Source organism: Pleurodeles waltl, chromosome 3_1 (genome assembly GCF_031143425.1).
Source record: "Pleurodeles waltl isolate 20211129_DDA chromosome 3_1, aPleWal1.hap1.20221129, whole genome shotgun sequence".
Classification (NCBI taxonomy): Eukaryota; Metazoa; Chordata; class Amphibia; order Caudata; family Salamandridae; genus Pleurodeles; species Pleurodeles waltl.
Window position 1 is genome coordinate 1,631,769,677 of NC_090440.1, and position 27,195 is coordinate 1,631,796,871.

At 46.5% G+C, this 27,195-nt stretch overlaps 1 protein-coding gene across 2 annotated transcripts in view; it reads left to right on the top strand.

The window, feature by feature from the left end:
* Positions 1–223: 223 nt before the first annotated feature.
* Positions 224–27,195, top strand: part of SSB (small RNA binding exonuclease protection factor La) — a 78,514-nt gene continuing 51,542 nt past the window's right edge. Inside the window, exons 1-4 of one of the 2 annotated variants that reach the window (XM_069225303.1) lie at positions 224–369; positions 8,166–8,241; positions 10,081–10,184; positions 18,068–18,242. In XM_069225303.1, the coding sequence (XP_069081404.1) occupies positions 8,176–8,241; positions 10,081–10,184; positions 18,068–18,242 (345 nt within the window). In that variant the 5' untranslated portion in view covers positions 224–369; positions 8,166–8,175. Of the gene's footprint in view, positions 370–2,313; positions 2,339–8,165; positions 8,242–10,080; positions 10,185–18,067; positions 18,243–27,195 lie in introns of those variants that run through there. The other variant, XM_069225304.1, reaches the window with a different exon arrangement.

The following is a 27,195-nucleotide window of genomic DNA, read 5'->3' on the forward strand; positions in this document are numbered from 1 at the left end:
GTCGGACGATATTATTGTCATGTTTGAGTCAGGCAGAGAGCTTAAGACTGGCCCACCCTAGAACTTGTAAAAACGATTTGGCAATGCAGAATACCAGGGCAGAGAGTCTGGGTGCGACCAGTTTCCAAACCTACACATGCGCCGAGTGGCGTACATGCGCGTTATGAGGATGTCCAGTTCTCCGCACCACGTGCAATAAGAGCCACTCACTCTGCCTCTGGTTTTACTTCCGCGTGCACCGCAGAGCCTGCTGGGTGCCAGAGTCAGACAGCCTATAAGGATACTGTTTGGTGGTGACGTCCGCACCGTAAAATTAGCGTTCACGCGTGTGAATCAGCACCGCTTTCCTGCTGCGGGTTACGGACCGAGGTGAGTGCTCTGAGTTTGTGGCGGGGACAAGGAGCCGTATCGACCCAGTGCCTTTTTACGTAAAAGCGGTTTGTGCAAAGGTCCGATGCTATGGCGGGTCCGCACGACCAGGTCATATTTCTTTTTATTTAGTTGCTTTTCTGCATTCTGACTGTCTGTCGTCGGTTCTGGAATCCGGTGTGGATGCCAAAGATATGAGCGTGTGGCTTGTGTCCTCGGCACCACCGTGCTCCAGGGAAACCGAGCGGCCTAAAGGTCGGAAGAGTGGTCCACTTATGCTTTTTGCACTGTGTCCTTTAGTAGGACTATTTTCTCAGTTCAGCCCAGGATACGGTTTAACGTCTAGTAAACATGTCAGTGTTTGTAGTGACGCTACAAAACTTGAGTAAGGATCGTTTTGTTGGGGGATAAAGTAAAGGCATTTTTCCTCCACCCTTGGCAGTACTTGCTGCAGCTGACTGATCCGCCCAGAGACCTCGTGTATTCCAACAGCCCCCCCACCCCCAACACATTGCTGCTGATCTGTTTAAGAAACCTTGTCTTTATTATTTGTCGAATCTTGGCAGCAGCGCACTGTTGTCATGCATCGGACTGTGCGCTACAGAACTTGCATTTTACATTTCTAAGAGGGGGTCTGCGAGAAAATTACGTAACCCCACCTGAAGGAATGCTACTTGGTCCGCTCGTAACTGCCTAAGTTTGTGTCAAGCTAGTTTTATGGAGCTTACTGAAAACAGACTGGCCATATTGTGGTGACGTGTATATGCTAGTCTCAGTTACGCGAATAAAACCTACTCTACACGGCACAATACTAGTACATATTTTTGTAACAAACTGGGTACACGAGGTTACATTTCGTCCACCCACTATTTTCACAAGGTGGGCGGACGTCCACCCTGCTAAGTAGTTGTGCCGCAAAATAGGCTGAACGCGTCTCGGTAGAATGTTTAAGCAGCGCCTACACGTTGTCTGCTTTCATTCTGAGCAGCAACGCACAGGCGAGAGAGAGGGGCCTTCCTTATTTTAAATTCGAGCTGGGGCCAAAACAAAGGCCGAAATTAAGTGGCTATCAGTCTTCCCTTGTTCTCGCTGGAGCCTCGCATCCACCTGCGAATGCAGCGGCGTGGAAACAAAAGCACACAAATGTGTCACGACACAGGTACTTTAGTGTCAGGAGACACTTTAATCCTACTTTGATTCGAAACTGGGACGAGACACGACACTTTTCTCTAGCAAATGTTAACCACCGAGTTATCTTGCTATTATTTTCTCTGAGATTTACATGCTCTGTGCAGCAGGTGGCTTAACCCAATAAGGTGTGTTTTTAATGCAGTATTTGCAACCAGTTAGCAGAATAGATTTCTTGGCAGGTTCCTCTTTGTGTCAATTTCTTTGTGGAAGAGATTTAAATGCTGAAATGAGGCCCAGGTTTTGAGTCGGAGTTGCCCCTTCTTTGCTACAACCCCAACGTAAAATCAAATTTGGTAAATCTCTTAAGTCGCTCAGATGTTCTTCTTAAGACCTCACACATTGGTTATTAGGTCTATAAGATAAAATGTCACTTCTTGTGAGGTTATGAGTTGTAGTGCCACTTCCAGTGATGTCACTTCCCCTGACACTGGCGCTGTCGTGCGCCATGATGTCAAATGTTGGGATATCACGAACCTTGGTTTCACTTGTGTGCTTTCTATCTGTTGCCTATCTCTCTCCCATCTAGCCATAGATATAATGACGTATTGATATTGTCCCACCGGGAACTAATTTAACACTTTTTTTGCGTAAAAGAGACACTACTTAAATGACCGTAATCAACACCACTTAAGTTTTAATGGTCTAGCCACTGTGTAGTTTCCAGCCTCTTGGTGACTGAAACCCATCTACGTTTTTATAATGCGAGTGACTTATGTATTTTGTTTGTTCTAAATCTAGTAGTCACAGAAAACAGATGTGTACCTACGTTTCCCCCAAGGTATGTGGGTGTTTATTATTTTTTTTAAATATTTTCTTTTGCGATAAACTTTCCTGCAGAATTTCTCATGTGAGATTTAACCTGCAAACGTTTTTGTTCGGTGTTCTTTTAAAAGTAGTTTTGCACCAGGGTTATCTCACATTTTTCAGCTTGTTTCCCCCTTTTTTGCGGTTTGACCAGTTGTTTACAACTTGCATTAGGTCAGTGAGTGGTAACTATAGGGAAGAACCACATCCAGTCTTGCTTGTGCTGAATATTTGATATGGCTACCAACTTTCCATGTGGGAGAGAAATGAGCAGTGGAGGAAGAAAGTTAGTTTCTATGTGGCTTCAATTGGAAGCCTTTTGGGTGAGTAACCAGATTCAAATCAGGTTATTCTCTGTTGTGGTTTCATGCATGGTAAGCGCTCGCTTCCCATTTGCTCAGCCGTCCCTCTTAATCATCCAGAGATCCCAGCACGAAGGTGGAGCGCTACATGGGCGTCTCACTCCTGAGGGAGTTCGTGGGTGGTGCTGTTAATGCACCAACCGCCTTTTCCAGCTCAGGTTTGCAGAGATGTTTTGGGAGAAATGAAGCCGTGCTGACAAGTGGCTCACACTGATGCTGTCAGTGTGGTGCTGGAGAGTGCTTCTTTCGGATTGTAATGTGTGAGACTGCTCACAGGATGATGTATGTGGTGGCAGGTCAGGTGTGTGTTTTTTTTTTTTTTTTTTTTTCCTTCAATAAATTTTCTTTTACTTCCAAATACTCCTATATACGTGTTCAAAGTAGGGGTGACTGATTTCGTAAAGGGGGGACACAAACCTAAAATTTGAGTACTTTCAGTCTTGTTGTCTAATGTTATTTAGAAGCCCTTGGTGAGTGACATTCCCATTATTCAGTTAACTATCTAAAAATCTATTTGTTGTAAGTAGAAGTTTGCCCAGGCATGGACCACTTGATTGCTACCCCTACCAAGTTCACTACTGCCCAGATTAACTGAGTAAGAAACTCATCTCAGGTTGCTGACGTTGTGCGGGAGATCCAACTACAGATTAGGTTGGGCTGGTTATTACGTTCTAAGGAACAGGGGTATTGGTTGATGGGGGCGACTACCCGCATCAATAATAATCCTAATCTTTGTTAGTGTAGGAAGTTGGCTCTGTACGTACTATTTCAAAGTAAGAAATAGCATGCACAAAGTCCAAGGGTTTCCCTTAGAGGTAAGATAGTGGCAAAAATAGATAATTCTAATGCTCTATTTTGTGGTAGTGTGGTCGAGCAGTAGGCTTATCAGAGGGTAGTGTTAAGCATTTGTTGTACACACACAGGCAATAAATGAGGAACACACACTCAGAGACCATTCCAGGCCAATAGGTTTTTGTATAGAAAAATATCTTTTCTTTTATTTTAAGAACCACAGGTTCAAGATTTACATGTAATACTTCAAATGAAAGGTATTGCAGGTAGGTACTTTAGGAATTTTGAATTAGCAAAATAGCATATACAGTTTTCACATAAATCACATATAGCTATTTTAAAACTAGACACTGCAATTTTCAACAGTTCCTGGGGGAGGTAAGTGTTTGTTAGTTTTTGCAAGTAAGTAAGCCACCTACAAGGTTCAAGTTTGGGTGCAAGGTAGCCCACCGTTGGGGGTTCAGGGCAACCCCAAAGTTACCACACCAGCACCTCAGGGGCGGTCAGGTGCAGAGGTCAAAGTGGTGCCCAAAACGCATAGGCTTCAATGGAGAAGGGGGTGCCCCGGTTCCAGTCTGCCAGCAGGTAAGTACCCGCGTCTTCGGAGGGCAGACCAGGGGGGTTTTGTAGGGCACCGGGGTTGACACAAGTCAACACAAAAAATACACCCTCCGCGGCACGGGGGCGGCTGGGTGCAGTGTGCAAACAAGCGTCTGGTTCGCAATAGTAATCAATGGGAGACCAAGGGGTCTCTTCAGCGATGCAGGCAAGGGGGGGGGCTCCTCGGGGTCGCTCCTGCACTGGAGGTCGGATCCTTCAGATCCTGGGGGCTGCGGGTGCAGAGTCTTTACCAGGTGTCGGGTCTTTGAAGCAGGCAGTCGCGGTCAGGGGGAGCCTCGGAATTCCCTCTGCAGGTGTCCATGGGGGGGTCAGCTCTGGCTACTCACGGTCTCGTAGTCGCCTGGGAGTCCTCCCTGTGGTGTTTGTTCTCCACAAGTCGAGCCGGGGGCGTCGGGTGTAGAGTGAAAAGTCTCACGCTTCCGGCGGGAAACGTGTTGTTTCAAAGTTGCTTCTTTGTTGCAGTCTTTGGGGAACAGAGCCGCTGTCCTCATGAGTTCTTGGTCCTTCTAGATGCAGGGTAGTCTTCAGAGGTTGCTGGACCCTGGGAACGTGTCGCTGGAGCAGTATCTTTAGAAGTGGGGAGACAGGCCGGTAGAGCTGGGGCCAAAGCAGTTGGTGTCTCCGTCTTCTCTGCAGGTTTTTCAGTTCAGCAGTCCTCTTCTTCTTAGGTTGCAGGAATCTATCTTGCTGTGTTCTGAGAGCCCCTAAATACTCGATTTAGGGGTGTGTTTAGGTCTGGGGGGTTAGTAGCCAATGGCTACTAGCCCTGAGGGTGGCTACACCCTCTTTGTGCCTCCTCCCTGAGGAGAGGGGGGCACATCCCTATCCCTATTGGGGGAATCCTCCATCTGCAAGATGGAGGATTTCTAAAAGTCGGTCAGCTCAGGACACCTTAGGGGCTGTCCTGACAAGCCAGTGACTCCTCCTTGTTTTTCTCATTATCTCTTCTGGACTTGCCGCCAAAAGTGGGGGCTGTGTGCAGGGGGCAGGCAGCTCCATTAGCTGGAGTTCCCTGGGGCATTGTAACACGAAGCCTGAGCCTTTGAGGTTCTCTGCTAGGTGTTACAGTTCCTGCAGGGGGGAGGTGTGAAGCACCTCCACCCAGAGCAGGCTTTTGTTTGTCCTCGGAGAGCACAAAGGCCCTCACCACATGGGGCCAGAAACTCCTCTCTCAGCAGCAGGCTGGCACAGACCAGTCAGCCCTGCACTGAACAATTGGGTAAAATACAAGGGGCATCTCTAAGATGCCCTCTGTATGCATTTTTTAATAAATCCAACACTGGCATCAGTGTGGGTTTATTATTCTGAGAAGTGATACCAAACTTCCCAGTATTCAGTGTAGCCATTATGGAGCTGTGGAGTTCGTTTTTGACAGACTCACAGACCATATACTCTTATGGCTACCCCGCACTTACAATGTCTAAGGTTTTGCTTAGACACTGTAGGGGCATACTGCTCATGCACCTATGCCCTCACCTGTGGTATAGTGCACCCTGCCTTAGGGCTGTAAGGCCTGCTAGAGGGGTGACTTAACTATGCCACAGGCAGTGTGAGGTTGGCATGACACCCTGAGGGGCGTGCCATGTCGACTTAGTCATTTTCTCCCTACCAGCACACACACACACACACGCAAGAAGTGTGTCTGTGCTGAGTGAGGGGTCCCTAGGGTGGCATAAGACATGCTGCAGCCCTTAGAGACCTTCCCTGGCATCAGGTACCGGTTACAAGGGACTTACCTGGGTGCCAGGGTTTTGCCAATTGTGGAGACAATGGTACATTTTAGGTGAAAGAACACTGGTGCTGGGGCCTGGTTAGCAGGGTCCCAGCACACTTCTCAGTCAAGTCAGCATCAGTATCAGCAGTGGGGGGTAACTGCAACAGGGAGCCATTTCCTTACAGTTAGCCACTAAATTAACCTAAACTCAACCCCCTAGTAACTATGGCACAGAGTAGACTGGTTTTATCTTGGGCATTGTGTACAGTATGTGGTACCAAAACGGTAATCAAGTCAAAAAGCAAAAGAGTAGAAATCTCAAACTAACTTAGAAACCTAGACTAAAATGTAAGAAACAAAGTGACAAAAATTCAACTAGAGGAGCCGGCAATATGGATTTTTTTTTTTTTTTTTTTTTTTTTTTAAAAAAATATAAAGTAGGGATAGCACCAAGAAGCACAAAAATTTAGTGGCTGACAATGGTTGCGGTAGACCTCCACCTAGGTGCAATTTGAGGCTGGATGGTGGAGCCTGGGTTGGATGCACCAGCCAGGTTCATCCTGGTCGAAAGTTTTTACTTCTGTCTTTAGTCCTAAAGTCCCGGTCCACCACAGGAGTACACTTCTTAGGGCAACAGGGTTAAAGTTACCAGGGGTAAGGGCACAGTTCTGCAGCCGCCAAAAAAGTAAAGGTAACGTTTTTCTGGCTTACATATTTGTTAATGGACTACATTTTTATATCTTGCCTGATTAAGGCACCTGTGACAGATCTTTGTGTACCCAGGACGTTTAAGGGAGTACTAGAGGTAAGACCCAAGAACTGTAAGACTGCGGTGTGGTCTCTGCATTCAAGGCCAACCTCCAGAAATTGCTCCAAAAAGCAATGACTAACTTTACTTTTAACATTTTAAAATCCCCAGCATGAAACATTGAGTGATGTCTATCCTTAAATATTCTACCTCGGGAACAATTGAAGGAGGCCAACTGTATACCTCTTTTTTGCAGTACATCCTCTAGGAGTTAGTCTTTGCAGAAGAGTGTGGCTGCCTGTCGTGGTTAGGCCAGGTGGTGGCTATTATGATGACTTTTTGGCCGAAAGTACTTTGTTTTGCAAACCGCTGCCATTATCTGACAATTAGAACACATAATCATACACTTTATCTAGGTCGGGGTAATGCCCAAGGATGTCAAGACTTCAACTGAGCAGACCACTGTCTAAAGGGGGTGCTGCCTTGTATTACATAATATTACCAAGCTGCACAGATCTGTTTCCTAATGGTGGGAACTGGAAGAATCTGACACCAAAAAAGTGGTGCTTCATTGACTAGGTGATTGCTGGCACACAACTGCGCCAGGGGGCACAAGGCTTGGGTAACATCTACCTGGAGGGAGCTTGCATCCTTTCCCTGCAAGTTGACCAAACACTCCACTTTCAGGTGTGGGCACAGCAAGATGCGACCTGGTAAATTAACTGGATATTGAAGGGTTTGAATAGCTGGTGGGGAGGGAGCTGCCAGAAAAGGATACGTCCCATTGGTAGGTCCGACATGAGGTCTTGCAGCACACCATCAAAGGTAATGCCTGCTGCCAACTGATTACATTTGTGAGGTAGCTGATAATGAAAGAAGGGGACCTAGAACTGTTATCAGATGTTTGCAGAGAACTTGGAGTACAAAGAAATGGAAAGTCCACCAAACCTAATGGGAGGCAGAGCGAAGCAGGAGTCTATAGAGGGAACAAATGTATACTAGGTTAGGTCTCGTGTCTCCTTTGAGGGAAGACACCATCAGTAATATTAGCTATTGGTACCAGAATCAGAACATGTCTGCATAAATGAGATACTTAAAACAGTGATGGATGCCAGTGGGGTTTTGGGGAAGCCTGAAGTCTGCTGTATTTACTGTGGGGATGCCCTAAACTCTGAAAGTATTGAAAGCATTGGACCAGATGTTCTACAAGCATTCCCAGATTCCCCACTTATGTAATACTAGGGCTTCCAAACTGGCTTGCACACCCTTGGCCCCTCCCTTCAAGGTAGAGCATGTTGAGAATTCCCATTGTCTTTGAAGGGTTTAATTACCTTGGGTCTATTTTTGGAGTCACAGAAATAGATTTCACAATAATACACAAAAGGCAGACATTCGACTCACTATGTGGCCTGGAAGGGGGGAGGAGGCGGGGTTTATTCACTGAGCCTGGTGATGTTCTAGAGTGTGGTTTCCATATGGATGATAGTAAATGCAACAAACATAAATTTGAGAGAGAGTATTAGTGTATGTTAACACTATCTTTACTTCTCTTTAATATTTGCAGGATTTTGAAAATGGCAGAAAATGGTGCAAAGGAACAAATCTCTGATCTGGAAATAAAAATATGTGAACAAATGGAGGTATGATTGTGGTCCGTCAGTGTTTTTGTGTGAAGTCTTATTGCTTGCTCAATGTCCACTGAAGTCACTTTAGGGAGGAGTAATCCAACTTAGGTATGTACCTTTACCTGCTGATTAAGAGGAATTGCAATTATAAGGAGTCCACATTCCTTTAAAAAAAAAAAAAAAAAGTTGGGTAAACACCATGAAATTGTTAAAAACATGAATACTTTTGTGTAAATGAATTGTCTTCTGGGTTTCTTATATTTGACCAACCTTTTAAAGGTTACATGGTCTTCTTTAATAGTGTTTTCTAGTAAAAACCACTCCGTGTTAGCTGTAAGTTTATTTTCTGAGGGCTCTCTACTTCTCCTTTCATTATTCTGGCAAGCTCCGAGCGGTACCTTGGTAATAGGGTCTCTGGTTGGTATTCAATGTACACCATGTCCAAATAGGGACCCTCACTGTAGTCAAGGTAAGGGAGATGCATAGCTCGGATAACCCCGTGCTTACCCCCTTGGTAGCTTGGCACAGGAAGTCAGGCTTATCTTGGAGGCAATGTGTAAAGTATTTGTACAGTCACATACAGTTAAACAATTAAAACACCACAAAAGGACCCCCACACCAGCTAAAAAAAAAACAAACAAAAAAAACACCTAATATTTATCTAAACCAAACTAAGCCAAAATGACAAAAATCCAACAAACACAAACTGATGAATTTTAGAATAGTAAATCGCAATAAAAACACTTGGCACCTGTTGGAGCTATTGTGTTTCTATCACATAGTCATTGACTGAGTCGTTCCTAATAGTTCAATGCCACTCGCGGGGAGGGTGGTGCAAGTCAGTCTCACAGACCCCCTAAAACAGTGCCTTTTGGAAATGAGGAAAACAAATTGGTGCAGTTAGAGGTGAGGCCTTGTTGGATCCAGTGTGGCATTACCTCCTTAGTGCAGAGCAGACAATTCAAACAGACAATCTAAATACTAACTTGACCAAAAGATGCAGTTTTAAATTGAGTTCAGAGACCCCAAGCTCCATATCTCCATTTTCTCCCAATGGGAAACTGCACTTACAAGATTTAGAGGCAATTCCCATGCTCGCCTATTGGAGAGAGGCCTTGCATTAGTGAAAAGCGAATTTGGCACTATTTCACTATCCGGACATGTAAAACACCAGTACATGTCCCACCTTCTAAATACACTGCACCGTGCCCATGGGGCTACCAAGGGCTTACCCTAGGGGTGACTTGCATATTGTAAAAAGACGGTTTGGGCCTGGCAAGTGGGTAAACTTGCCAGGTTGAATTTGCAGTGCAAAGCCACACACTCTCTCACGTGGCAGGTCTGAGACCTATTTACAGAGCTACTCATGTGGGTGGCACAATCGGTGCTGCAGGCTCCCTAGTAGCATTTATTTACAGCCCTGGGCACCTCTAGTGCACTTCACTAGAGACTTACAAGTAAATCAAACATGCCACTCATGGAAAGCCAATTACATATACAATTTAGACAGAGCACTCGCACTTTTGCACTGGTTAGCATTGTAAAGTGCCCAGAGTATCAAAACCAGCAACAAAAAAAAATTTGCAGCACAGGATCCAAAAAAAGGTCAGAAGCAAACTAGTTCAGAGAAACCATGCCAAGAGTTGCCAGGTCTAACAGAGCTCATCAAACAGTTAACTAGAGCTCACATGATTGACTGCCTAGTCAAAGGGTTTCCTCCTTAGTCTCAGGCAGGCGACCATTTGTGGGCAAGCATCTGAAGTTCTAATTTGTCACCAAATGTTCCTATGTTGTAGATGTAATATTAGTAAAACATACAAATTCTTGAATTTACACTTATGGTTTGTTTTGCAGTATTACTTTGGCGATCACAATTTGCCAAGAGACAAATTCCTAAAGGAGCAGATCAAATTGGATGATGGTTGGGTACCATTGGAAATTATGACAACATTTAACAGGTGAGCAAAACTGTAACCCATATTTTCGTTTAATAATTTTTCAATTTGATGCTTAAACCTGAGTTTCTAATCCTACCTGTATGTTCACATGTATTCTAAGGGAACCTTTATGGGTAGTCTTGTTAGTCACCACTGTATAATAAAACTCTTATGGAACAAACCTGGCTTCCCCCAAAGCCAGTATGTTTCCCAAACATTTTCCCCGACTTGACATGGATCTTAAGTTTGGAGTAGTGTTAATTGGTATCACTCATTGAGATTATTGCAATAGTGGCAAAATAAGACCGGAAACTTCACATAACCTTATTCTGCCAAATGCCGTTTCCGTTCTTCTGTGTTTACTGGTGCGCACACTGTTTAAATCTTTGATCCAAATTGGTGCTTCAATCATGTTTAAGCAGGAGTCACTAATTTACCAGATCTCGGTTTAAGAAAAACTGTTGCTGCTCAAAGTAATGCTTCTGTGTTGGTCCTTTCTCTCTCGTGCCTCCTTTTTGACGTGTATACATTTTCTTTCCCTTCCTGCCCCCTCCTGTTTCCCAAAGCACCAGAGACTTCATAGCTGTTTCTAGGTTCAATTGGTAGTTTGTTTCCACTAACCTTCCTGTTCTGTTCCATGAGACTTTGTGCAGTCGTACTACTTCATAAAATGCTACCTCAAAATAAATAAAACTTCAGTACTAATACAATTGTGTGGGGGATAGTGGGAAATAGCTGCAGTACTCTGAGGAATCAATCACCTGAGTGATTCAAATGGATCAAGTCAATTAATACAAACCCCCAAAATCACCCTTACCAGTGATGAGTAAATGTGGTACTCTTTTGGCAGAACATTGTCTCTAATAATCTTCGTCCTAACGTTCCTTTTTGTTTTCTCTTCAGTCTTCTTATTGATTAACAGGTTTTATGTGCTCCAGTAGGTGGACAGTTGAAGTAACAGTTTAACTTTCTACTTCTCAGTGTACAGCACTACTAGTGTTGTCTGCTGTGATTTATAACACTGCACTGTGGTCTGTGCCCTGGGCTGTCCGTCTGCACATGGCTCTCCTTACTGACAAAGAAGTCTGTCTTGTCATTTGGGAAACAACTAAAAACTTGGCTTTTTTATTTTGTCTTCATTGGTGGCTTTAGCCAGTTTGACTAGTTTCAGCGGGTGTTACCAGCAAATCCTTTGGGTATCTGACTTGTGAAAACATTTGATTCTGTTAATGTCTTTCTCTGTAAGTTATGCATATTGAATGCATCCCTTGTGACTACCACACGATGGTCTTTTATTTTTGTACTGCCTGACCATTACATTGCTATCTCACATAGGTTGTGTGCCAAATGGATTCATGTCATTCATTTCCTATGAGATTGCGATGTCTGGAAGGTCTGTTTCCTTGCATTTGCTTGATATTAAAAGCTTTTGTTGATTGCTCTAACCTTAGTCTTTCTCAAATGTTTTTAGAAGAATCTGGGGCAGTTAATAGTCGTTGACTCTGAATCCCAGATGATTGAACAAATGGCTTTGTAATGTTCAATTGACACTTAGACTGCAAAGTTCCCTTTCTGTGCATAGACTTTTTTGTTCGCTCCAACATTAATTTAGGTTGGTAGACTGCCACTTCAGGAGGAAGTACATGTCTACATAGGCAAAATGTGAAGTGATCATGCCTGGCACCTGTTGCATTACCTAGGTCTAAGTACTTTTATGTCACATCAGTTCAGAGAAGGTGGCACCTTTTATTGCAAATCCCCATCTGCCATTGGGATTCAAGCTTGTAACGCAATAAGATTTTTTTTTTTTTTGTTTTTTTTTTTTTTTTTAAAAGACCTCCAAGGTTTTATATCAATATACAATATTAAGCCCAGCTACAGACCGCTTTAGGACATGTATGCCATCATGTCCTAGAGTCAAAAAGTAGTGGGGTTTGGGTCTGCTCTCTTCAGTGTTTGTCATGATTTGACATTGCTTGGATGGCCCACCTTCTAGGCTGTGGTATTGTTTTGCAATTGGGCTCCAGTACTCCTTTTTGTTGTACTAGTGCCAGTGTGTACTATTTTATGTAGTCGCTTTGCTGACATGGCATTTTATTGCTGGTTGTTGTTGTTTTTTGCTTAGATAGTGATTGTTTTTATAAAACACTTGCAAATCCACAGTGCAGGTATTTTTCACCTTTTTTTCAATTGGGAAGTAGACGTGCATGCACATAGGCTTTCTGAAAGATGTAGTGACTATAATGGCCCTTTGTCAAAAGTTTAAGTTCCCAGCTAACAAGGCAAATGTTTAGTTTCTTTTTGTAAGTCGTCGTCTTCTTTATTTTTTTTTTTTTATTTTTTTTATTTTTTTAGTTTATACCTTGACACAGGATAGGACCCGGGGGTATCTTACACAAATGTCAAACTCCAAATATCCAGACCTATTGGCCTTGTCACTGCTTTTGTCCTCGTATCAACAGATCCCCCTCTCTCACCCCTAGCTAACCCGTTCGCTATCTACCTCCCTCACTCCTACTATCTTCCTATCTCTCTAGTTCCCTATCTCACTATCTAACTCCCCCACTCTCCACCTCCTCCTACCTACCTATCTGTCTATCTATCTATTTCCCTATCTATCGACTTCTCTATCTATTTCTCTATCTCTCCCCCCCTCCCGCCACCCCCTCTACTACCTATCTCCCTATCCTCTCACTCTACCTCTCTCCCTCACCCACCTCTACAACCCCCTCCCCTATCTTCACAACCCTACTCCTATCTCTCTCCCTAATCTCCAAACCTCCTAACACTCACCCTCCTCCACCCTAAACCCCCTCCCCCAGCTCCTCTCACTCTACCTGTCCCCCCCCTCCCTCGCGCTTTCCCGCCGCGACCTCCTGCACGCCCCCGCCCCCAGCTCCCATTCGCCCCCAGCTGACCCCTCCCCCCCCCCCCCCCTCCTACCTCTTATGGCGGCCGCAGCGGGCGCGCCAGAGGCAAGCCCGTCTGCGCCCGGCCCGCGCCCAGCGCCACGACCCCTGGTCCCCAGCTCCCCCAAGCCCCGCTGATCCGCTACGACCCCACCACCCTCCACGCCCTCAACCCAGGGCGCTCCAAAACCTGCTTCCTAGCTCACCCCAAACGCACCCATGGACCCTTCGCCTGCAACTCCTGCAAACGCATCTTCCACCACGCAACTACCACGACCACAAGCCCACGCGCCATCAACCACCTCAAGTGCATCCTGATCAACGCTCGTTCCGTCCACAAGCACGCCGTTGAACTTTGGGACCTCCTGGACTCCACAGCCCCGGACGTCGCCTTCATCACGGAGACATGGATGAACGCCTCCTCTGCTCCAGACATCGCTACCGCCATCCCCGAAGGCTACAAGATCTCCAGAAAAGACCGCACCAACCAAGTAGGAGGAGGTGTCGCCATCGTCTTCAAAGACTCCATCAGCGTCACCACCTCCACTGAAGACTCCCCTCTCGCCGCTGAACACCTGCATTTTCAGATTCGCACCGACCCAAGGACCACCCTCAGAGGATCCCTCGTCTACCGTCCTCCCGGACCTCGCGCCTCTTTCAGCGACGCCATCGCCGACTTCATCTCCCCGCACGCCCTCGCCTCACCGGACTACATCCTCCTAGGCGACCTCAACTTCCATCTGGAACAAAACAACGACCCCAACACCACCACCCTGCTCGCCAACCTCGGCCTCAAACAACTGGTGAACACCGCCACCCACATCGCCGGACACACGCTCGACCCTATCTTCTCCGCCAGCAAACACATCTTCTTCAGCCACACCTCTGCCCTACACTGGACCGACCACAGCTGCGTCCACTTCACATTCCGACGCGAGACCTCCCACCTCCGCACTCAACCCACCCCTCGTCGACAGTGGAACAAGATCCCTGAAGAGCAACTCTTCTCCGCTCTCGCCGCCAACCAACCCACCCTCACCACCGACCCCAACGACGCAGCTCTCAACCTCACAAACTGGATCTCCAACTGCGCTGACAACCTTGCTCCCCTCAAACGCACGCATCGACAGACCAACACCAAAAAACCTCTCTGGTTCTCTGACACCCTCAAAGAATCAAAGAAAACTTGTCGTGCCCTTGAGAAGGCCTGGCGCAAGGACCACACCGCGGACAACATGACCGCCCTCAAGAACGCTACACGCGAACACCACCACCTGATCCGCACTGCCAAAAGGAACTTTTTCACCGACAGACTAGACAAAAACAGCCACAACAGCAGAGAACTCTTCAGCATCGTCAGAGTTCTCCAACCCCAGCGCCAGCGCCAACGCCGTCACGCCCTCACAGGATTTGTGTGAATCCCTCGCCACTTTCTTCCATCGCAAGATCAGCGACCTCCACGACAGCTTCGGACACCAGACCCAACCATACACCACTGAACCCGCTTCCCCGGACATCACCCTCAACAACTGGACCCACATCAACACGGAAGAAACCAAATCCATCATGAACTCTATCCACTCCGGCGCCCCTTCGGACCCCTGCCCGCACTTCATCTTTAACAAAGCCGACGACATCATCGCCCCGCACCTCCAGACCGTCATCAACTCTTCTTTTTCTTCTGCTACCTTCCCCGAATGCTGGAAGCACGCTGAAGTCAACGCCCTACTAAAGAAACCTACGGCTGACCCAAGCGACCTGAAAAACTTCCGCCCCATCTCTCTTCTACCTTTCCCAGCCAAGGTAATAGAAAAGACCGTCAACAAACAGCTGACCACCTTCCTGGAAGACAACAACCTGCTCGACCCTTCACAAACCGGATTCCGAACCAACCACAGCACGGAAACCGCCCTCATCTCAGTCACAGACGACATCAGAACCCTGATGGACAACGGTGAAACAGTCGCCCTCATTCTCCTCGACCTCTCGGCTGCCTTTGACACCGTCTGTCACCGCACCCTAATCACCCGCCTACGCTCCACCGGGCTCCAAGGCCAGGCCCTGGACTGGATCGCCTCCTTCCTCGCTAACCGCTCCCAAAGAGTTTACCTCCCTCCGTTTCGCTCAGAACCCACCAAGATCATCTGCGGCGTACCTCAAGGCTCATCGCTCAGCCCGACACTCTTCAATGTCTACATGAGCCCCCTCGCCGACATCGTACGCAAGCACGACATCATCATCACCTCCTACGCCGACGACACCCAACTTGTATTCTCCCTCACCAAGGACCCCGCCAGCGCCAAGACCAACCTACAAGAGGGTATGAAGGACGTCGCAGATTGGATGAGGCTCAGCCGCCTAAAGCTGAACTCTGAAAAAACGGAAGTCCTCATCCTCGGCAACACCCCGTCCGCCTGGGACGACTCCTGGTGGCCCACGGCCCTCGGCACCGCACCGACCCCCGCAGACCACGCCCGCAACCTCGGCTTCATCTTGGACCCTCTTCTCACCATGACCAAGCAAGTCAACGCCGTGTCCTCCGCCTGCTTCCTCACTCTCCGCATGCTCCGCAAGATCTTCCGCTGGATCCCCGCCGACACCAGAAAAACCGTGACCCACGCCCTTGTCACGAGTCGCCTGGACTACGGCAACACCCTCTACGCCGGGACCACCGCCAAACTCCAAAACCGCCTGCAACGCATCCAAAACGCCTCGGCCCGCCTCATCCTCGACGTACCCCGCAACAGCCACATCTCCGCACACCTGAGACACCTGCATTGGCTCCCAGTCAGCAAAAGGATCACCTTCCGTCTTCTCACCCACGCACACAAAGCCCTCCACAACAAGGGACCGGAATACCTCAACAGACGCCTCAGCTTCTACGTCCCCACCCGCCCCCTCCGCTCCGCTGGCCTCGCACTTGCTGCCGTCCCTCGCACCCGCCGCTCCACGGCGGGTGGGAGATCTTTCTCCTTCCTGGCGGCCAAGACCTGGAACTCCCTCCCCACCAGCCTCAGGACCACTCCGCTTTCCGGAGACTCCTAAAGACTTGGCTGTTCGAGCAGCGATAACCCCCCCTTTCCCCCCTAGCGCCTTGAGACCCGCACGGGTGAGTAGTGCGCTTTATAAATGTTAATGATTTGATTTGATTGCATTTAATGACTATTTTGTATGCCTGTTTTTTTTTTTTTTTTTTCTCCTAGTGTTGTCACTACTTTTAGTAGTAGTGGCAAGTTCTCTTACTGTACATCTTGGTTCTGAACATTAGTCTTTTGTTACACTGGGTGAAGTACCATTGAGTGATTGTTTTCTTGTAACGATTTTTCCGACGTGTGGTTATTGCCCATTCTGGGAAGGCAACAAGTTCCTCCCCTCACTTTACTGTACCATGGTGCTAGCCCTGTAGGACTGGAGGCTGCAGGTGAGGCATAACTATCTGCATCACTTCCTGTGCCTCCTTTCCTTTTTTCATAGTAAGGAGCTTTTGAATTATGTCTGAGTCGCCAGGTAACAAAGATGAACCAATTTCCTCTAGGCTTGTTTTATTCTCCTTTAGTAGTCCGAACGGAGTAGCAAGGCAGCCCCCAAAGAATGTGTGCTGTTAAGAGGAAAACGCCACTTAAAAGAAATGAAGACCTTAGTGTTCATAACGGTTTCGCAATAGATGACCATGCTTCTGAAGGTTCAGGGGATTCAAAGGTGGAGTGGGTGACTAGAATTCAAAGGCAAATAGGTTGGGTTCTACTGCTTGTAGGCCACATTTTCAGAAAGCACTTGTAGATCCAGGTGCAGCCACCAGCTTGTCCGTTTAGGTCTTTGTGGCCTCATAAGCGGGGACAACTTAAAGAAAGCAATTTGTAAATCGAAAAGCTTGAGTTCAGTGTGATGGGGCTGCACTGGGTGTATAGAACTACCCTCTTAGACAGCAGGAGGAAGCTAGTTTTGCAGCCAGCCACATTGCACACCGTTCTAGAAGGGGTTCTTGAGTGGTGCTGCAGCTTATTTTAAGGCATTTACTGATGAGGTTCTCTTGCATGTCTTTAAATTTTTTTTTTTTTTCCTCCCCTTTTTGCCTGACTAGAATCTCTGCAGATTCTAGTCGCTAGGGCATGTTTGTAGCTCTAGGCTAGTCCCCCCCCCCCCCCCCCCACCCCACCTCAACCCGAAGGGTGGTCTTTGCTCTTGTCCTTTTGTCACAGGTCAGTCACCACAGATCTTGGCTGGGGGATGCAAAACCGGCAAGCAATTAAAGGATGCTCACAGGTGACTGGGCGAAGCAATTGACACATTCTTGCTTCCTTTCAGACAAATTATAAACCTTCAGTTGCTGGATCCTGTAGATTTAACACGTGCTATAGATGAAATCAAAAGCATCTGTTGCAGACACACGTTGTAACCATTTTATAGCTGCCCTTCGTGGCATTGAATTACAACTGCAGGATTTCTTTGTGCTAATGTAGTGAGCTTTGAGCTCAACTATGCCCTGCCTAAACTAAATTTAGACCAGTACAACTAATTCTAGTTATATTTTCAGACTAGTAATCCTTTTGCTGTATTTATCTGCAATATGTTGATACTCTCAATTACTGTTTGAGATGTATGAGCTGCCAGCGTCAATACTTAAATTACTATGGAAACGTCTGTTTATTGAACTATAATCTTGGGGCCCAAACTGCGCATGAAATTTGGATGTATTTATGGTGGATTATTTTAATGTCTCACAAATGCAGTTTAGTTGCTCTATTAGAAAATTGCCACTGGACAACATTCAGTTTCCTCGATCAAACTCTGCATTTATTGTGAAGTTGTTCAGCTAGCTGTTTTAACCAACTCGTCTTGACTATGGTTTTATTAATAAAAATAGTTACAAAATGGGGGCTGGTAATGTGCTTTAAAAATATTGCACTGACAACTTATGCTTGTTAAGCGCATACATCTTGTCTAATGCTGCTTTGCAGACCTGTAACTTTTACTGTGAAACTGTTTTTATTTTAGATTAAACCGCCTTAGTAAGGACTTTGATGTAATAGCAGATGCTCTGGTCAAATCAAAATCCGGACTGCTGGAATTAAGTGAAGATAGAAGAAAGGTCAGAAGGTCTCCTGATAAACCTCTACCAGAAGTAACGGAAGAATACAAAAACGCTCTTAAAAACCGTTCGGTGTATGTTGTAAGTATCTGTTGCTGGTAGGTCTTCATATCAAAAAGAACATTGGAATGATAGTGTCCCAGTATGAACTGTCGGACCTTGGAGAGAGAGAAACTCCTGAAAGTGAGTAAATATATGCTTGCAAATTCCAGCCTAACTGGTTGATGAGATTTTTAGCTGCGATGTAGTGGGATCCAATAGTGTTTACAATAGAATAGAACTTGAAATGTATCAGTGCTCCAGTATATTTGCATGGCTAAATTGATACCCTGCCACCTGGCATAGAGGATCCAATAACGTGTGTAGAAGCAAAACATTTTGGTTGCCCCAGTTTTGTTTGGTTTGCAGTGTTTTTATTTGGAAAAAATTAGTTCCAGAAATAGTTTCACAGCTTGGATCATTGGGGCTAGTTATTCGTTTATTGAAGTGGATACATTGTTGGGAGGTTAGTGTGGCATCTCCTGTTGCCATGTGTTGGCCCCACCTTCAGACTGTATTTTCAGCCTTTAGAAAGTCCACAAATAAGTATTTCCCCAGTTATCAGCAGTGCCAGAAATGGATAAGTGAAACCTACTTGTTACTGTAAGTGACAATCTTGTTTTGCAGCATAAATCTGTAATGGTTATATCTAGAATAGGTTAGAGCGGTAGGAGCAGTGAGGATTGGGCTTGTGTGTGGTGTTTTTTTTAATTTTTTTTTTTTATTTCTCCTCTTCCCTCCCCCCCCCCCCCCCCCCCCTCCCCCAAAAAAAGGGGCGGCTGTAAAGTAATGGTTAGCAAATGTGTGTTAGACTCGAAGTGGCCTGCAGATATAACTAAGAATAATATTGTGCATTAATGCAGATTTTTTTTTTTTTCCTTGGCATCTTAAGGACTGTGTTCCGAGCCTTCTTTCTAAAGGGCATTCTTGCAATAGGTTTGCTAATAATTGACAATACCACTTAAAGCAGTGGTAGGAAAGTACTTTTTTTTTTTTTTTGTTTTTTTTCCCGCGCATGGTTACCCTCTACTTTTTGCCTGCTATCAGTATGTGTAGACTGTTTTCACTGGGATCAGTCTAACCAGGACCCCAGTGATTGTGCTCTCTCCCTCTAAATGTGTTTGCCTAGGATTTTGTACACCCCACAGTTTGCATACTGGTGCCCCCTTATAAGGTTCTAAGGTACCCAGGGATTTGGGACGCCAGGGGTTCCCCATGGGCTGCAACATGTATTGTGCTACCTATAGGAGCCCATGCAAAATGTGTGCAGGCCTGCTATTGCAGCCTGCGTGAAAAGGTGCATGCACCCTTTCACCACAGGTCACTGCACCAGGTGACAGTTAGTCACCCCGGTGGTAGACCCTCCTAACCCAGAGGAGAGGGTGCAGGTTCCTGTGTGTAAGGGCACCCCTGCATGAGGAGAGGTGCCCCATGGAACTCCAGTTCCATTGCACTGGACTTTGAGAGTGCAGGGACACCATTTTATGGGTGTACTGGACACAAGTCACTACGTATGTCCAGCTACATATTGGTAACTCCAAACCTCTGCATGTTTGGTACAAAACATGTCAATCATATCCAATACTGTTGCCAGTATCAGTTGTATGATTCCATGCACTCTGGGGGCTCCTTAGAGGACCCCAGTATTGCTCCTACCAGTCTTCTGGGGTTTTCCGGGCAGCCAGCACTCTTACCACATCTCAGACTGGTTTCTGCCCTCCTGCTGCTTGACCAGCTCAGGCAGGGGAAGGCAGAACAAAGTATTTCCTGTGGGAGAAGGAGGCAACGCTCTCTTCATTGAAAATAGGTGTTCCAAGTCTTGGGAGGGGGTAGCCTCCCCCAAGCCACTGGTGTGCTTTGAAGGGCACATGTGGTGCCCTCCTTGCATAAACCAGTTTGCACCAGTCCAGGGACCTCCTGGGCCCTGCGAAACTGGACAAAGGAAAGAGGAGTGACCACTCCCCTGTCCAAAACCACCCCAGAGGTGAGGCCCATAGCTTCTCCAGATGGCCACCCTTCTGTTGCAGGTCCTCTTCTACCGCAAACCACCTTTGGTGTGCGTGGTGTGTGTTTTTTTTTTTTTTTTTTTTTTTTTTTTTTCCCTGGTCCTGTTCTTGCACACTCCTTTAACGGAGTCCTCCTGTTAGTCCCTAGGAAGACCGGGTACTTACTGCTGCTCTCCTGGTCGCTGGGGGTCACTCGGGTACTTGCCTCTTGGGGTGCCTAGTTCTTCCAGCTCCCCTCTAACAGTTCCGCTTTTAGTTCATGGGTCACCTTCCGTGAGGGCCCTTTTAATTCTTACTAAGTATTGCCAATGCTTGTTTCTATGCTAATTTCTTATTGCTGTGTGTAGGTGTATTTATATAGTGCTAGTTACAGTGTGTTCAACAACTATTGTAAACCTAGTGAAAGAAGCATTTGCAATGCAAAAGGTCTTGCATTTACTCAAGTTAAAGCCATTAGCATCGTAAACTCCTAACCAGACTTTTCTTGCCACATAAACTGAAAAGTAAAACGGTTTCACATAAGTGAGCTGACGGCCACCATGAGCAGAAACTCGCACAAGGAAACAATTTTGCTCACAGTGAAAAGTATCGGCAAATATCCATGTAACAGGGTTGATGTCATGCAAAGCGCTCTACTACTGCACAGCGAGATCGTGCTGTCTACGAAATACAGAGGAAAAAGTAGTGCAGAAACCATACAGAAAACGTGGAGCCTCAGATGTTTTCAGTAGTTGGCTGGTGCGCTCGAAGTAGGCTAAACTCCAGGAAAGGGATGACCTGTGCATACCTTTCACTAATGAAATCAAGCTAATTTTAAAAGGCAAGCTCACAAACCAACCAAACTGATGGGCTTGACATGGGCATAGTTAAAAGCCCACAGAAAGATTACAACATGAACAGAGCGCTTTGCACTCGACCCTGAAAAGGTACAAAGGCAGTTTATCCCAGGAAGGAAATTAAGCTCTGAGACATGCTCTGGTGCCTTATTTTTACCCATCTTTCAAGAGGCCCTGTCTTGTGGTTGTGCCCCCCCCCCCCCCCCCCCCAATACCTGAAAGGATGTCCACAGAAGTACACCAGAATTTGGTCTAAGTGGACAGGCGACACATGGTCAGAAGAGGAACTGGGAATTTGTTATAAACATGTAATGCTGACATGACTGCGAAAATTACTTGTGTGTTGGGAACGACTGGGTAAACGGGGAATGCAGTCATATGTACTGCTTTATCAGGCCTGTCGTAGGACAAATGTTACTTTGAATAAAATAAGTTATAAAAAAAATAAAAAAATTGCATCACCAGCAGTCCTCTGCTTGCAAGTGTTGAATTAAAAGCCAGGACTGTCTGAAGATGTCTCGCATGATAGGAGTGCCTATTAGCAATTGTGCCTTGGCATTGGAAAGGTGCTCAGAGATCTGCTTCCTGCCACCTCAACAGTTGACCCATTACTCCAATAAAAAAAAAATGGTACACGTTTGTTCACGTTTATAGATCATTGAAGTGCTGATACGTAAAATGTTTGAATTTTCTTTTTTTCTCTTCTATAGTGGAAGCATGCTTCTCTGTACCACCCTTCTGGCAAGCCTTTCTTATTGAGGAAAGCAATTTGCGTAGAATGTAGCAGCTTATACTAACAGTGGTTAAACCTAGCACACCTCACTGTGCAAGTCTTTTAAATCTGGAATAAGTTGGGCCCATAATGGGGTATGTGATCTGGATAGTTTATTGGTGCCTAAAGACTAATGTTTGCATACAACTAGTTGAAGTAGAAAATGCAAACATAACCAGCAAAGGCATATCCATGAACTTCAGTTTCACTTACACATGCACACAGTCTGGCTTTTTTTTCCCACTAACCTTAGCAAATGATAGTCTGAAATGAACAAACTTGAAATTTGGAAAACAAACCTGGATCCAGCAGGAAAAAGTACCTTTATCTGCATGCAAATTGCATGGCATGGTTGAAGAAGACGTCTTCCTTTCAAGATGTGTGATACGGTCATAAATAAAGGCCAATTACAGAGAAAGTGATTCTGCCATACTTGACGTGGCAGGGAAGTGCCGGGTGACAGTGAAGCATAGAAGTGCAAAATACTCCTACTGGTAAATGAAATTTGCTGTGCTATTGCAGACCTTAAAAGGAAAGGCATCTGGACGAGGTGAAGGACAGCACAAAATAAGCTTTATCCAGTATTGCCATGAAAGTACAATATTGGCGGATTTTTCATTTTATAAGCTGATCAAGGTGCGAATAATGGCATGTGATGCTTTTTGACATCTTAAGCAGCATACTGAATTCCTGTGGCATATTAATGGATTTTGTTTGCCTCTTGTTTTTGGATAGCTTATGTACCCGTGGTTTGCTGCTGTAAGGTTGTGGCCATTCTTCCCCCCCCCCCCCCTTCCTGTAATGAATATTTCTGTTTTTGTCTTTGGTGAAATTCAACTGTGTATCAAGGTGGCAGATTCTTTCAGTAAAATGCCATTGTTGCAATATAAACCTTCAGTGGTTTCTCTTGCTCCATTTGGTTTTTGTAGTAGTTCTGGACTATGGGATGTTACAATGTGGCCTTGGCCTACAACATCACCCTGCAGTTGTACAGACCAACTCACAGCTCATTGTAAAGTACATTGTTTATAGTGTAGATTGCTTACAATAGAGTCCGACTACTTGTGGGTTTACTTTTGTTACAAGAAACCCTATTCCAGCTCTCATCAAGTTCTAACTTACTGGATTCTAGATGGAATGAGGAGAAATACATAATTTAAATGATGGGTGGCCTTTAAGAGAATGGGAGGCAAAAAAAGGACGATGCAGTCTTGCCTTCCTTTTGGACAGCCAGTAAACATTTGTTGATTTTTTTTTTTATTTTTTTTCTCCCCCACCTTTTTAACAAGTCGTTTAATCATCTTTTTTTATTAAAAACTACTGTACGATGTGTATTTTTGATAATGCAAGCAGTGCCATACTGTGCTAATCCACCACATTTAAATAAAAATAACGAGTGACTTAACTGCTTAAGTATATAGGACTCCTAATTAAAATGGGAATAACACGAATTCTAACAAGTTAGTTGTAATGTGCACCTAGTAAGCCTACTTATTTTGTTTGTTTATCTTAAACGTGTTTTACCATGGGACCCCTCGCTCAGCACATGCACACTGCCTCACAGCTTTTGTGTGCTGGTGGGGAGAAAGACTAAGTCGACATGGCACCCCCCCCCCCCCCTGTCCCACCCCCTCACAGAGTGCCATGCCAGCCTCACACAGACTGTGGCATAGGTAAGTCATCCCTCTAGCAGGCCTCACAGCCCTAAGGCAGGGTGCACTATACCACAGATGAGGGCATATGTGCATGAGCACTATGCCCCTACAGTGTCTAAGCAAATCCTTAGACATTGTAAGTACAGAGTATATGGTCTGGGAGTTTGTCAAACACAAACTCCACAGTTCCATAATGGCCACACTGAAATCTGGGAAGTTTGGTATCAAACTTCTCAGCACAATAAATGCACACTGATGCCAGTGCGGAATTTATTGTAAAATGCAACCAGAGGCCATCTTGGAGATGCCCCCTGTAGGAAGTTGGCTCTGTATGTGCTAATTCAAAGTAAGGAATAGCATGCACAGAGTCCAAGGGTTCCCCTTAGAGGTAAAATAGTGGTAAAAATAGATAATACTAATGCTCTATTTTGTGGTAGTGTGGTCGAGCAGTAGGCTTATCCAAGGAGTAGTGTTAAGCATTTGTTGTACATACACATAGACAATAAATGAGGTACACACACTCAGAGACAAATCCAGCCAATAGGTTTTGTTATAGAAAAATATCTTTTCTTAGTTTATTTTAAGAACCACAGGTTCAAATTCTACATGTAATATCTCATTCGAAAGGTATTGCAGGTAAGTACTTTAGGAACTTCAAATCATCAAAATTGCATGTATACTTCTCAAGTTATTCACAAATAGCTGTTTTAAAAGTAGACACTTAGTGCAATTTCCACAGTTCCTAGGGGAGGTAAGTATTTGTTAGGTTAACCAGGTAAGTAAGACACTTACAGGGCTTAGTTCTTGGTCCAAGGTAGCCCACCGTTGGGGGTTCAGAGCAACCCCAAAGTCACCACACCAGCAGCTCAGGGCCGGTCAGGTGCAGAGTTCAAAGTGGTGCCCAAAACACATAGGCTAGAATGGAGAGAAGGGGGTGCCCCGGTTCCGGTCTGCTTGCAGGTAAGTACCCGCGTCTTCGGAGGGCAGACCAGGGGGGTTTTGTAGGGCACCGGGGGGGACACAAGTCCACACAGAAATTTCACCCTCAGCAGCGCGGGGGCGGCCGGGTGCAGTGTCGAAACAGGCGTCGGGTTCGCAATGTTAGTCTATGAGAGATCTCGGGATCTCTTCAGCGCTGCAGGCAGGCAAGGGGGGGGTTCCTCGGGGAAACCTCCACTTGGGCAAGGGAGAGGGACTCCTGGGGGTCACTTCTCCAGTGAAAGTCTGGTCCTTCAGGTCCTGGGGGCTGCGGGTGCAGGGTCTCTCCCAGGCGTCGGGACTTTAGGTTCAAAGAGTCGCGGTCAGGGGAAGCCTCGGGATTCCCTCTGCAGGCGGCGCTGTGGGAGCTCAGGGGGGACAGGTTTTGGTACTCACAGTCTTAGAGTAGTCCTGGGGTCCCTCCTGAGGTGTTGGATCGCCACCAGCCGAGTCGGGGTCGCCGGGTGCAGTGTTGCAAGTCTCACGCTTCTTGCGGGGAGCTTGCAGGGTTCTTTAAAGCTGCTGGAAACAAAGTTGCAGCTTTTCTTGGAGCAGGTCCGCTGTCCTCGGGAGTTTCTTGTCTTTTCGAAGCAGGGGCAGTCCTCCGAGGATGTCGAGGTCGCTGGTCCCTTTGGAAGGCGTCGCTGGAGCAGGATCTTTGGAAGGCAGGAGACAGGCCGGTGAGTTTCTGGAGCCAAGGCAGTCGTCGTCTTCTGGTCTTCCGCTGCAGGGGTTTTCAGCTAGGCAGTCCTTCTTCTTGTAGTTGCAGGAATCTAATTTTCTAGGGTTCAGGGTAGCCCTTAAATACTAAATTTAAGGGCGTGTTTAGGTCTGGGGGGTTTAGTAGCCAATGGCTACTAGCCCTGAGGGTGGGTACACCCTCTTTGTGCCTCCTCCCAAGGGGAGGGGGTCACAATCCTAACCCTATTGGGGGAATCCTCCATCTGCAAGATGGAGGATTCCTAAAAGTTAGTCACTTCAGCTCAGGACACCTTAGGGGCTGTCCTGACTGGCCAGTGACTCCTCCTTGTTTTTCTCATTATTTTCTCCGGCCTTGCCGCCAAAAGTGGGGCCTGGCCGGAGGGGGCGGGCAACTCCACTAGCTGGAGTGTCCTGCTGGGTTGGCACAAAGGAGGTGAGCCTTTGAGGCTCACCGCCAGGTGTGACAATTCCTGCCTGGGAGAGGTGTTAGCATCTCCACCCAGTGCAGGCTTTGTTACTGGCCTCAGAGTGACAAAGGCACTCTCCCCATGGGGCCAGCAACATGTCTCGGTTTGTGGCAGGCTGCTAAAACTAGTCAGCCTACACAGATAGTCGGTTAAGTTTCAGGGGGCACCTCTAAGGTGCCCTCTGTGGTGTATTTTTCAATAAAATGTACACTGGCATCAGTGTGCATTTATTGTGCTGAGAAGTTTGATACCAAACTTCCCAGTTTTCAGTGTAGCCATTATGGTGCTGTGGAGTTCGTGTTTGACAGACTCCCAGACCATATACTCTTATGGCTACCCTGCACTTACAATGTCTAAGGTTTTGTTTAGACACTGTAGGGGTACCATGCTCATGCACTGGTACCCTCACCCATGGTATAGTGCACCCTGCCTTAGGGCTGTAAGGCCTGCTAGAGGGGTGTCTTACCTATACTGCATAGGCAGTGAGAGGCTGGCATGGCACCCTGAGGGGAGTGCCATGTCGACTTACTCGTTTTGTCCTCACTAGCACACACAAGCTGGCAAGCAGGGTGTCTGTGCTGAGTGAGAGGTCTCCAGGGTGGCATAAGACATGCTGCAGCCCTTAGAGACCTTCCTTGGCATCAGGGCCCTTGGTACTAGAAGTACCAGTTACAAGGGACTTATCTGGATGCCAGGGTCTGCCAATTGTGGATACAAAAGTACAGGTTAGGGAAAGAACACTGGTGCTGGGGCCTGGTTAGCAGGCCTCAGCACACTTTCAATTGTAAACATAGCATCAGCAAAGGCAAAAAGTCAGGGGGCAACCATGCCAAGGAGGCATTTCCTTACACAACCCCCCCCCAAACGAAAGAGGATGAGACTAACCTTTCCCAAGAGAGTCTTCATTTTCTAAGTGGAAGAACCTGGAAAGGCCATCTGCATTGGCATGGGCAGTCCCAGGTCTGTGTTCCACTATAAAGTCCATTCCCTGTAGGGAGATGGACCACCTCAACAGTTTAGGATTTTCACCTTTCATTTGCATCAGCCATTTGAGAGGTCTGTGGTCAGTTTGAACTAGGAAGTGAGTCCCAAAGAGGTATGGTCTCAGCTTCTTCAGGGACCAAACCACAGCAAAGGCCTCCCTCTCAATGGCACTCCAACGCTGCTCCCTGGGGAGTAACCTCCTGCTAATGAAAGCAACAGGCTGGTCAAGGCCATCATCATTTGTTTGGGACAAAACTGCCCCTATCCCATGTTCAGAGGCATCAGTCTGCACAATGAACTGCTTAGAATAATCTGGAGCTTTGAGAACTGGTGCTGAGCACATTGCCTGTTTCAGGGTGTCAAAGGCCTGTTGGCATTCCACAGTCCAGTTTACTTTCTTGGGCATTTTCTTGGAGGTGAGTTCAGTGAGGGCTGTCACAATGGATCCATATCCCTTCACAAACCTCCTGTAATACCCAGTCAAGCCAAGGAATGCCCTGACTTGAGTCTGGGTTTTTGGAGCTACCCAGTCCAGAATAGTCTGGATCTTGGGTTGGAGTGGCTGAACTTGGCCTCCACCTACAAGGTGTCCCAA